This window comes from Aureococcus anophagefferens, assembly GCF_000186865.1.
Source record: "Aureococcus anophagefferens unplaced genomic scaffold AURANscaffold_1, whole genome shotgun sequence".
Taxonomy (NCBI): domain Eukaryota; class Pelagophyceae; order Pelagomonadales; family Pelagomonadaceae; genus Aureococcus; species Aureococcus anophagefferens.
In genome coordinates, this window is record NW_008705561.1 from 2,126,486 (window position 1) to 2,138,601 (window position 12,116).

General features: G+C 74.0%; 2 protein-coding genes across 2 annotated transcripts; one reads left to right on the forward strand and one right to left on the reverse strand.

Annotated features, from left to right (window-relative positions):
* Positions 1 to 108: 108 nt before the first annotated feature.
* On the reverse strand, positions 109 to 7,769 carry AURANDRAFT_60763 (hypothetical protein; the record flags this gene model as incomplete). The annotated part of the gene is made up of 4 exons (XM_009034367.1): positions 109 to 1,236; positions 1,535 to 3,142; positions 3,337 to 6,741; positions 7,035 to 7,769. 4 exons carry the CDS (start codon positions 7,767 to 7,769, stop codon positions 109 to 111), a joined length of 6,876 nt encoding a protein of 2,291 aa, XP_009032615.1.
* Positions 7,770 to 9,079: 1,310 nt separating this feature from the next.
* On the forward strand, positions 9,080 to 10,694 carry AURANDRAFT_2775 (hypothetical protein; the record flags this gene model as incomplete). The annotated part of the gene is made up of 2 exons (XM_009033843.1): positions 9,080 to 9,916; positions 10,641 to 10,694. Coding segments are annotated over 2 exons (891 nt in total), but the record flags the coding sequence as incomplete, so codon positions are not given.
* Between the last annotated feature and the right edge of the window lie 1,422 nt (positions 10,695 to 12,116).

Sequence of the window (12,116 nt, forward strand, 5' to 3'; positions counted from 1 at the left end):
GGTCCTGCAAGTCCGAGCTCGTCTTTAAGCAAGAAGTTTGATCGGTCTGTCGGTGTTTGAGGAGGTTGATGGCTGCCCGTCGGAGCAGTTCTATAGTATGACTCGACCTTAGCGCGGCGGGCGCGCGAATTCGCCCAGGCCCCTGAGCGTCGCCTCCTCCTTCGCGTTCTTCGCGTTCTTCGCGACCCGCGCGGCGACGGCGGCGACGGAGCCCCGCGCCGCGGGCGGCCGCACGCCGGCGTACTTCGCCGGCGCGACGAGCGCCCGGTGGTGGTCCACGAAGAACTCGGCGCAGGTTCGGACCGCGGCGGCGTCGCCGAGGCTCGGCGCCGCGACGCCGCAGGCCGCCGCGACGTCGGCGTTGAGCGCGGCGACGTCCGCGACGATTCGGTCGACGAGGCCCGCGTCGTCGAGCGCGCCGTCGTCGAGGAACCCCAAAGGCAGCGGCGCGAAGAGCCGGTCGTGGAGCGCGTCGTCGAGGCGCGAGGGGTCGACGCCGTCGCGGCCGCCCGCCCTCGCGATGGCCACCGCGCGCAGCGTCGCGTAGCACAGCCCGTAAAAGTACGTGTCGAGGCCCAGCGTCACGTGGCAGCTCACGGCGTCGCAGGCCTCCGTCGACGTCGCGTGCGGGAAGCCGATGGGCACGTAGAGGACGTCTCCCGGCTCGAGCCACGCGTCGAGGAGCGGCTCGTCGAGCTCCGCCGGCGCGATGGCGTCGCCGTGCTTGCCGCGGCCGAAGGGGTCGACGCCGCGCCGCCTCGCCGGCGGCCGCCAGACGCGCCAGCGCTTGCGGCCGGCCGTCTGGAAGACGAGCACGTCCTGCGCGTCCGTGTGCGGCGACACAGAGACCTCGCGGCCGGGGTCCGTGAGGTAGACGTTCGCGTTGCAGGGCAGGCCCAGCGTCGCCTGCGCGCGCGCCGCGAGCGCCGCGAGCTTCGGGTAGTCGAGGCCCGCGCCGTTGAAGAAGACCGTGCCCCGGCGCAGCGCGGCCTCGAGCGCCGCGCGGTCCGCGGGCGCCGCGTACTCGCTGACCCAGTTGCCCCGCGCCGCCGCGTCGCCGAGCGCGACGCACGCGCGCTCCAGCAGGCCGCCCTCGGCGCCGGCGACGGCGTCGTCGAAGCAAAACAGGTCCGCGGCGCCGGACACGCTCTGCCACAGCGTCGGCGCGCGCCGCCAGACGGACGCGAGCGCTTCCTCCTCGGACAGCGCCGCGAAGAAGTCGTCGACGGACGGCGCCTTCGATGCCCGCAGCGTCGCCGCCGACGACGCGCCGAGGTTTTTGGCCGTCGATGCGCAACGAACGGCGACGAGCAGCGATGTCGCCACGAGTCGCAGCGATGCTGCGCTCATTGTTCTTTTCGCAGGGATCAGGAGGCGATGATCAGGAGCGCTTGAAGGCTCTGATGATCATGCCGAAGTCGGAGCCATGGCGCCTACCAGAGATGACGGTGTTCAACTTGAAGTCAAGAACCGTCGCCCGCGTTAATATTTACCCGCCCGGCAGCCCCTCGAGCCGCGCCGCGACGCGGCGCACGGCGGCGGCGAGGTCGGCGACGGCGACGGAGAGGCCCGGCCCCGGGTTGAGGGACTCGGCCGCGAGCCACGTGCCGTTCGCGGCGCGGAAGAGGTCGAGGTGCCAGTCGCAGCACTGGCCCTCGGGCCCGCCCGTCGGGCAGCCGCGGCAGCCGTCGGGGGACTCGGTGTCGTGGGGCCGCTTGATGGTGACGAAGCCGCTGCGCGGCCGCGCGAGGAGCGCGAGGTCGAGCGCGCCGCCGTCGACGGCGACGACGACCGACGCCGAGTCGACGAGGTCCATCTGCTCGCGGAGCGGCCGGTGGTCGAGGACGGCGACGTCGCCGCCGAGGGCCGCCGCGAGGGCCTCGGCGCGCGGCAGCACGCGCGAGTGGAGGCGCTGGACGATCAACACGGGCCGCGTCCGCGGCGCGCCGTCGCCGCGGCCCATGAGCCTGCGCCCCGCGGCCGCGAAGCTCCGGTGCAACGGCGCGAAGACCGCCGGCTCGGTGCGCCAGGCGTTCCAGTCGAGGCCGCGGAAGCCGACGAGGGCCCGCCGCACGCGGCAGAGCGACCCGCGCGGGCAGACCTTCGTCTCGAGCTCGTGGCGGTAGAGCGGCCGCCGCTCGGGCCCCGCGACGGCCTCGAGCCACGCGTCCGCGTCGTAGGCCGGCCGCGCGTCCGTGAGCAGGAGCCGCGCTTTTCCGGCCTCCCAGCCCACGAGGGTCGCGGCCCAGTGGATGGCCAGGCCAAAGGCCGTGAGCACGTGGCCTGGGTGCGCGGCGTCGTCGCCGTAGCGCTCGTAGAGGACGACGTCGCCGACGGCCGCGTCGCGCGCCGCGACGCCCAGGCCCGCGAGGTCGTCGACGGCGGCCCGCGAGAGAGGCTGCGGCGCAAAGTCGGCCGCGCCGGCGTCGCTCGACGCCGCGAGGGCCGGGAGCCACGGCTCGCCCGACGCGTCGTCGCGGAGCGCGTACCAGGCGCCGTTGAGCAGGTAGAGGTCCTCGATCACGCACGTCGTCGGCGCGCCGGCGCCCGTCGGCGACCCGCAGGCGCCGACGCGCGTCTCCGGGAGGGCGTCCAGCGCCGCCGGGGGCCGCCGCGCGGCGAGCGCCGCGGCCGCGAAGGCCGCCGCGGCCGGGTCGTGCCACTCGTGGTCCGCCAGCGCCGCGACGGCGTCTTCCGCCGCCTCGAGCGCCGCGACCGCCGCGTCGTGGCGCCGCCGCTCCGCGGCCGCGGGGCAGCCGCCGCCGCACGGCGGCGGCGGCGGCGGCGCGGCCTCGCGGAGCCGCGCGGCGACGACGCCGACGCAGCCGCCCAGGGCCGCGCCGGGCGCGCTGATGCGCGCGCACTCCGCCGCCGCCAGCGCGTCGACGTCGTCGCGCGCGTCGAACCAGAGGCGGCCGAAGCGGTGCTCGAACGCGCCCGTGTCCACGGACACCTCCTGCGACGCGCAGCCGTCCGTCGTCAGCAGCAGCTCCATGCGGTAGGGCGCGACGTCGCCGGCGAGCGTGAAGCGGTAGCGGCCCGCGAAGCCGGCCACGACCTGCGCCTCGACGTGCGCGAGGCCGCAGGCCGCCGCGAAGCGCCTCGCCTCGGCGACGTAGGACTCGCCGGCGTCGACGGAGACCTTGAGGATCGACGCGTCGCGCTCGTGGTCGTCGATCCAGCTCGCGGCGGCGCCCAGCGCGAGCGACGCGATCGCGGCGAGGCGGCGCATGGCCGCTAGCGCGCGGGCTGCCCCATCGCGATCATTATCGCAGGCGGCAAAATTGCCCCTTCAACGAGCGCAGCAACCAAACGAGTTTACGCCGTATCCGCCACGGTCAGCAGGTGGTAGTTCGCCTTGGCGAAGAGGAAGAGGGACGCGGAGGACACGGCGGCGTAGCCGGCGAGGTTGAGCCAGGACGCGAGGCCGAGCAACGCCGCCGCGCACCGCCGGAACGCGGACGGCGCCGCGCAGTCGACCTGCGCCAACAACCCCGCGAGCGGCGAGAAGTGGGCGACGACGGCGGCGCCGGCGCCGACGTAGTAGGCGTAGAGCCGCAGGTAGAAGCGGACGTGGTCGCGCGGCCCCGTCCAGATCCGCGAGACCATGACCGAGAACGCCGGCGACGCGAAGAGGTGGACGAGCGAGCACTGGACCGCGAGCCAAGCCGCAAAGGCCGCGCGGCGCCCCGCGCCGGCGGCGGACGCCCCGCAGGTCCGGGCGACGCGGCCCGCCGCGCGCGCCTCGAGGCGCGTCGCGACCGCGAAGCAGAAAAAAAAGTGCGCGGCGACGCGCGCGGCCCGCGCGGCGACGCGGTGGCGGTCGCGCCAGAGGCACGCGCCGAGCTCGCGCGGGCCCGCCGGGTGCCGGAGCCCCGGCGCGAGGCCGCGGCCGCAGCGCGCGCAGGCGCCGACGTCGCGGCCCGCGGCGCCCGCGGCGCCGGCGACGACGGGCAGCCCCGCGCGCCTTTCGAGGCACCGCCGGTGCGCGGCGCCGTCGGCGCCGCACGCCGCGCACGGCGCGAGCACGAACTCGTTGGGCCCCTGGGCGTCGTCGACGTCGCCGCAGATGCCGCAGCGCAGCACGGGCGCGCCCCGGTCGTGCAGGAAGCAGGCGAACTTCCAGCCCAGCGCGCGCGCGCCGTCGTCGGCGACGGCCGCGGGCGGCGCGCGGCTGAAGGAGCCCCGGCGCGCGGCGCGCGACCGGCCGCGGGAGAAGGCGAAGGCGAGCATGGCCTCGAGGCGGTCGTAGCAGTCGCCGAGCGCCGCGAGGGGCGACGCCGCGGGCGCGGCCACGGCCGCGCGCGCGGCCGCGGCCGCGCGCGGCGCGCCGCGCCGCGCGAAGAGCCGGCGCCACCGCGCGGGCTTCGCGTAGACGGAGCACCAGGTCTGCCGCTTCGCCGTCGCGGCGAGCGTCGCGAGGTCCGGCGCGCGCAGGTGCGCCTCGACGAGGAGCCAGACCTCCTCGGGCACGGACCGCGCCGACAGGCGGCCGCCGTCGCGGCCGCCGTCCTCGCGGTCGAGCACGAGCGCGAGGCGCCTGCGCCAGTCGGGCTTCGGCGCCTTCCGCGGGCTCGCCGGCTTGCTTTCCCGGTGTTTGGGCGCACCGGACGCCTCGCTGAGGAGGAGCGCGAGGCCCTGGAGCCCGACGCCGCCGAGGCCGAGGAGAGCGTGCGGCGACGGCGACCCGGACGCGTCCCCGAAGAACTCGCGCGAGATCGCGCCGCGGCCGCGGCCCAGCGAATAGCGCAACAGCGCCGCCAGGGACGCGAGCACGGCGAAGCTCCAGGCCGCGAGCGCCACGAGCCGCAGCGCGACGAAGCGGCCCCCGCCGCGGTCGCCGCGCTCGAGGCGGAACTGCAGGGGCGCGGCCGCGAACGTCGCGGCGCACGCGCAGGCCGCCAGCGCCGGCGACAGCTGGCCCTCGAGGGACTCGGCCGTGGCCAATAAACCGACGCCCAGCGCCGACGCCAGCGGCGCCGCCAGGACGCCGAGGAATTCGACGGCCGCGCGCCGCCGCCGCCGCCGCCGCGCGAGGCCGCCGTCGAGCGCGAGGTCGTCGCCTAGACGTAGATCACCCGGGTCCGGATCGTCGTCGTCGTCCGCCGGCTCCTCGCGCGGGTCGATGTCCAGGCCCAGGCTACTCGCCGCGTCCGCGCCGAGAGCCGCGACGGCCGCGTCCAAGAGCGCGCGCGCGGGCGCGGACGCCGCGGCCTGCCGCAGGCGCCACAGCTCCTCGCAGGCGGCCCGCGCCGCCGCCGCGCGCGCGGGCGCGCCGCCGGCGCCGTCGTCGGCGAAGAGCTTCGCCGCGTCGCAGGAGACTCCCCACGCGCGGCGGCAGCGCTCGACGTCCGCGGAGTCGCCGCCCGTCGCCTCCGGGAACGCCGTCTCCTGCGCCTCGAAGAGGGGCACGGACGCGACGATGATGCCGGAGGAAATGACGGCGAGGGGCGCGAGGGCGACCATGAGCGGCCGGGGCGCCGCGTCGTTCAAACACAACACGACGATCGTCGCGAGCACGGACACCGAATACAGCATCCAGCCGCAGGCCTGCGTGATGACGAACTTGGGCCCGCCGACGCCGACCATGAAGACGCCGTAGCCCCGCCGCGCGCGCGCGCCGCCGACGTGGGCCAGCGGCGCGGCGCCGTGCGCGAGGAACGTCGCCATGACGTACGCGGGCGCCTTCTCGCCCGCGTAGCGCGGCGCGTAGATGCCCAGGGCGAAGCCGACGACGGAGCACGCGAGAAATAACAAAGCCGCGAGCCGCTCCGGCGACGCGCGCGGAGACGGCGGCGCCCGCGCGCGGCTCGCGGGCTTGTCCGCCTCGAAGTGGTCGAGCGACGCCACGAGGACGACGTTCGCCGCCGCGCCGGCGACGCCCAGGGCCAGGGGGAAGCCGGCGATGCGCCCCGCCGCGCCCGGGCCCACGGCCAGCAGCACGTCGGAGACGACGCCGCAGAGCGTCCACGCGAGCGCCTGCAGGAGCACGAAGCGGCTCCCGCCGTCGAAGGGCATCCAGGGCCGGTAGCCCCCCACGGCCAGCGGCCCGTGGACGCCGTGCGTCACCAACGCGCCGATGCCGAGGCAGCCGGCGCCCGACGCGATGAGCGACGGCGCGGACGCCTCCAGCGCCGCGAGCAGCGCGGCCGCGAGAGGGCTCGGCCGGTCCGCGAGGCCCGCGCGCGCGAGCGCGTCGCCCGCGCCGCACAGGACGACGCCGCTCAGCGCCAGGAGGAGCGCCAGGGCCGTCAGGGTGCCGCGGCGCGCGCTGCGGCGCCGCGGCGCGCCCGCGGGCCTCCGCGGCGCGGCGACGTAGAGCCGGAGCGACAGGTTCAGCGACGCGCACGCGAAGCTCCCTAAACACCCGACGGCGAAGGCCGCGCCGCGCGGCGCCGCCGGCGCGTTCGCCGCCATGACGACGATGGCGAAGAGCGAGCACGCGTAGAGCATCCAGCCGAGCGCCTGGACCGTGACGAAGCCGCCGCCGCCCTCGAACGGCTGGAGCGCGCGCCACCCGGGGTGCGCGTAGTAGCCCGCGACGACGGTCAGCACGCCCGCCCAGGCCGTGGCTAATGCCATAGCCGCCTCCTCGAGCCGCACCTCCTCGACCAAACGGGCCCGGCCGTGGAGCTCCAGGTCCAGGGCCAGGGCCATGACCAGCGCCGTGAGGCCGGCGCTGAGCGCGCGGATCTCGAGCGCCTCGCGCGGCCGCCGCGCGTCGGCCTCGCCGATGGCCGCCTCCGGCTTGCGCGGCGGCGTGGCATTGTTGCCCGCCGAAGGTGGCTCATTGTTGCCCGCCGAAGGCGGCTCAGGCAGATCCACCATCGTGTCGAGGCCCCAGCAGCATTCTCATTGGTCGAGCCGCGCGCCGCAGGCCTCGGCCCGCGGAGCCGTGTCGTACGCTCCGCCGTCGAGCCGTTATCGAGCGCCTCCTGAGCGCTTCGCTTCAATACCACAGATTTAAAATGACCTATTTTCCCCGGCGGCCGGCGTCACGCAGCCTTCTTCGCGTCGTCGCCGGCGCCCAGCACCTTCTTGACGAAGCCCCGGTGGATGGACCGGAACCAGAACCCGGAGAGGAAGAAGAGGAACATGAAGGTCGCCGGGTAGGCGTATTTGTGGGCGCCGAGGACCGTGTCCCAGGACTTCGCCGGGTCCCGCCGCGCGTCCGCGACGTAGAGGGCCGTGATGGCCGGGAAGAGCACGAGGCGGAAGGGGATGTAGCAGGCCCAGAGCGAGACGCCGTTGAAGATCGTGAACCACTCGGGCCACCACTCCTTGGCGTGGGGGTGCTTGGAGAAGAGGACGCCCTGGAGGAAGATCGTCGACACCTCCGAGAGGCCCGCGGCGCAGCCGAAGAAGTGGCAGCGGCCGTCCGTGAGCGCGACGCCGTAGGCGACGATGGAGATGACGTGGTGCGCAAGCATCTGGAAGAGCTTCGCGCCGAGCTCCGTCGTGCCGACCTCGACGAAGCAGCCGCAGACCTGCGCCGCGACGTAGAGCCGGAAGAAGACGTAGGATTCCTCCGTCGTGCCCGTCCAGCGCGTCTCCAGGTCCACGTGGAGCTCGCGCACGGCCGCGAAGGCGTGGTAGAGCAGCAGGAACACAAAGGGGTACCACCAGAGGAGGTGCGTGTAGGCCAGCCGCTCCGGCGTGCCCCGCTTCGTGAGCCCGAAATGGATGGCGAGTAGCGAGATGGCGATGTAGACGCAGTAGGCGCCGACGGCCGACCGCTCCGCGGCCGGGTCTCGCGGCGCGTCGAGCATGAATAAGGTCCGCGAGAAAAATAGACAAACGCCAGAGGAGAGTCAACGAACATGATGCCGCCAAAGTTGCACACACTTGCCTTTTCCGATGCTATGGCTCGGCGCCCGCCCTGCGCGCGCCCCGGGCGGCGGGCCCCGGGCCCCGGTCGCGGTTGCCGCGGCCCCGGCGCGGTGTCCGCGGCCTGCGGTGCGCGCGGGGCAGCCCTCGTCGGCCCGTCGGCGGCGGCGGCGCGGGCCGGGCTGCCACACGGTGGCGGGTGCCGGGGCGAGGACTTCGGCGTCACTGCGGCGGCGCGCGGATGCTCCGACACCCTTTCCGGCGTCTGCGGCGGTCGGGTTCGCGCGTGGGGGCGCGGGCGGCCCGGACGCCGCGGACTTTTTTTTGGGAATTTTAACGAATGCTCGCACCTGCTCAGGCGTGGCACCCTGGTTGGCTGGCGCCGGTGCGGCTTTGCTCTCTTCCCGCGGACCGATGCGGCGCTCGGGACGACGTGGCACTCTGACTGGCCGGCGCTGTTGGCTCTCGAAGACCTCCGGGCGGCCTTTGGCCCGCGGATTTTTTCTTTTCTTTTTTTTCTACGGGCCGGTGCGACACTCGGACAACACCAGGGTTTTTCAGCATGATTCTCATCATCACATGCTTTTTCCCCTAGTCCTCCGGAAGCGGCCCTCCAGAGCTGGAGCAAGGTCTTCCCGGGGGGTGCGGTGGCCTCGTCTTCCCAGCCTCGTGTCAAAGGACAAGGCTGTAGTCGACAAAGGGGCGGTGTCAATCCGGTTCCGCATCGTCGACGAGCTCCTGCCCAAGAGCACGATGCCGCCAGACGGCGGTCCCAGGTCGCGGACCGAGGTCCCGGCTGCGTACGGACCCCTGAAGCGGTGATCCCCTCTGGGTGGCGGCGAACCGAGAAGGCCGCTCAAGTGAAAGGCGGGCGCCGGGGGGAACGTGGTTCTCTGACCCTGACGGCGGCGTCGGCGCGGTGTCTAGAAACCTCGTGCGTTCTGGCCGTGTCCGGCGCCAATGCTGGATGGAAAACCGGACCCGCCCTGAGTATGGCATGTCCGCGCGGGCCGCGAAGCGAGTCCACGGACTGCGAGTGAGCCCCCGCGCGCCTGGCCCCTCGGAGCTAGATGCCAGCCCGGCCGCCCGTGGCGGTCGCGGCTAGGCTTGGAGTCCCAGTGCCGCAAGGCCTGGTGCCGCAAACCCCCCGGGTAGGCCCTCTAGCTGTTAACCTCTCCTAGCCTAGCACACCAGAAGCATGGTCTTCCCGAAGCCCGGGCTGCTCCTCCTCGTCGTCCCGCTGGCCCAGGCCCTCGACAATGGCGTCGGCCTCACGCCGCCCATGGGGTTCAACGACTACCAGACGGGCCTCGGCGTCGCGGACCTCGAGGCCGTCGCCGACGCCTTCGAGTCCCTGGGCCTGCGCGCCGCGGGCTACGCGTTCATCAACAGCGACGCCGGCTGGCAGAGCGGGCGCAACGCCACGAGCGGCGCGCCGACGCCAAACATGGCGTCGCTCGCCGCGGCGCTCGGCGCCCGGGGCTTCGGCCTCGGCCTCTACAGCGCGCTGAGTTCGGTGCAGTGCGGCGGCGACCCCGGCGGCCTCTACCACGAGGCCGTCGACGCGGCGGCCTACGCGGCGTGGAACGTGTCCTACGTCAAGTACGACAACTGCGCCGAGTACGCCCTCGAGCCCACGGCGCGGGTCCTGCCCATGCGCCGCGCGCTCAACGCGACGGGCCGGCGCGTCGTCTTCTCGACGGAGCCCTTCGACCTCGCGCCGAATCTGCGCGCGCACCTGGCGAACCTCTGGCGCACGACGACGGACGTCGCCGCGGACGCGGGCAAGGTCTACGTCAATATCGATTTGAACGACAAGTGGGCCGAGTTCGCGGGGCCGGGCGGCTTCAACGACCCGGACATGCTCCAGGTCGGCAAGCTCGGGGGCAACGGCGGCGACGACGACGTGTCCAACTTTGTGCTCTGGGCCGTCGCCAAGGCGCCGCTCCTGCTGAGCGTCAACGTCTCGACCCTAGCTCCGCGGCTCCTCGCGCTCGCGAAGAACGCGAAGATTCTCGCCGTCAACCAGGACGCGCTCGGCGTCCAGGGCCGCAAGGTCGCCGTCGATGGCGCCGCGACGCTCCTCGACGTCGGCGTCGAGCCCTGCGCCGCGCCCGACGCCTTCGGCGACGACCCGGCGTCCGTCGCGGAGGTCGCCGCTTCGAAGCAGACCTTCGACGTCGTCCCGTCGGGCGGCGCGAGCCTCCTGCGGAGCGGCTTCTACGCCGGCCGCTGCCTCGCGCTCGCCGCGCCCGTGCCCGTCGCCTACGCGCCGCCGCGGACGACGAAGCCGGCGTGGTCCGCCCCGCTTCGCGCCGCGCTCGCGCCGTGCGACGCGGACGACGCGGCGCAGCGCTGGACCTTCTCGACGCCCGCGGCCGTCGCCTACGGCGGCGACGCGCCCGCGGCGTCGCTCTTCTCCCTCGCGACCAACGGGTCCCTGCTGACGCTGCTGCCCGAGACGGACGCCGCGCGCGCCGTGAACCACGTCGGCGGCGGCCCGCCGGCCTACGGCGCCGCGGGCGCCGCGGAGCCCTGCGAGTCACCCCGCGTCCCGCGGCCGATGTTCGAGAGACGTCGGGTGGGAAACATCGTGAACGACGTTCTTCGTAGGCAAGGCGCGGAACTGCGACGCCTACGCGCCGTCCCAGCTCTGGGCCTACGACCCGGACACGCGGCAGATCGTCTCGGGGAATTTCACCGCGTCCATCAACGCCGAGTGGCTCACGGCCAAGGCCCCGGGCCCGGGCCGCCGCTGCCTCGCCGCGATCCACTCCGCGGACATGGCGGGCGCGGCGACGGGCGACACGGAGGCCTGGGCCGGGCCCCTCGCGGGCGGCGCCTTCGCCGTCGTCCTGCACAACCGCCGCGGGCCGGACAACGCGACCGCGGCGCTGCCGCTCGCGCTTTTGAACGAGACGCGGCGGTTCTGGTCCTACGCGTCGCTGCCGTCGTTCCGCCGCCTCGGCTACGCGTCCCGCGTGCCGCCCATGCCCGCGGCCGCCGCGGCCTACGTCGCGTCGGACCTCGAGACGGGCGAGGTCCTCGGCCCGCTGCGCCTCGCGGAGTCGCTCGCCGCGCCCGTGGCGAAGGGCAGCGCGCGCGTCTTCCGCCTCGCGCCCCAGTAACATACATGCGTCGAGGACCGTCGTGCGGACGCGGCTAAGCGAAGTTTAAAACCCGTTGAGGACCGTCGTGCGGAAGCGGAGGCGCTTCGCGGGCTCGAGCGTGGCCTTGACCTTGGACTTCGTCGCCTTGAGCGTGTGGAGGAGCGCGACGAGGTTCTCCGACGACGTGACCTTCTTCCGCGGCGACGACGCCGGCGCCCTGGGCGCGGTCGGCGCGTCGAGGAGCGCCGCGTCCGCGTAGTAGGACAGGCCCGTGACGACGAGGCGCGCGTGGCACCAGATGAGGTGCTCCCCGACGACGCAGATCAGCGAGAGCCAGTCCGGGCAGGCGTCGACGGGGAGGAGCATGCCCGCGGCGATGAAGGGCGCCGAGAGCAGCTCGCAGGCGCCGGCGGCCTTGCGGAGCCGCGCGGCCCCGGGCGCCTTCGCGAGGCCGAGGCGCTCGCGGTCGCCGTCGACGAAGAGCGACCGCGCGCCCTGCGTGATGAGCCAGGACCCGCCGTAGACGCCGCCGAGCACGCTGTGGATCGCCGGGAAGTTGCGGATGTCGTAGACGAGGCAGAGCGACATGGACGCCCAGCCGAAGCAGAGGCAGCCCGCGGACGCGGCCCAGACCGCCGCGGCGCGCCGCGCCGCCGGCGACCGGTCCGCGCGCTCGGCCAGCACGCGCCAGAGCAGCCGCAGCTCGATGACGAAGTGGATGGCGATGTACAGGTTCCACCAGACGCCGGCGATCGCCGCGGCCGTCGGGTGCGTCACGAAATCGCTCATCATCATGTTCGGCCATCTCTGGTCGTCCCAGGCGATGCAGCAGGCGACGACGTTCGCCGCTGTGCAGCCCACGCAGGCCAGCACGAGACCCGCGCGGTAGAACATGGCGTGCAACGCTCCACCGGTCGGGCGCGGTGACGGTCTTCCTTTGCTGAATTCTTCGTGCGTGCCGCTTCTCGGCATGAAGAAAGTACGTGCCGGCAAGGCTGCCCCGATCAAATATCAAAAGGTCAATGTAAGACGTTTCACCCGACTGCCCTCCGTGATGCGCACCATGCAGGCCCCTGCCAAGGGTCGTGGGCTATCCCAGGCGCAGCCCTCGAGAAGCGCCTCGACGCCCGCACCGCCGGCGCGCACCCCCCGCGGAGACCATGGGCACGTGCGCGAGTT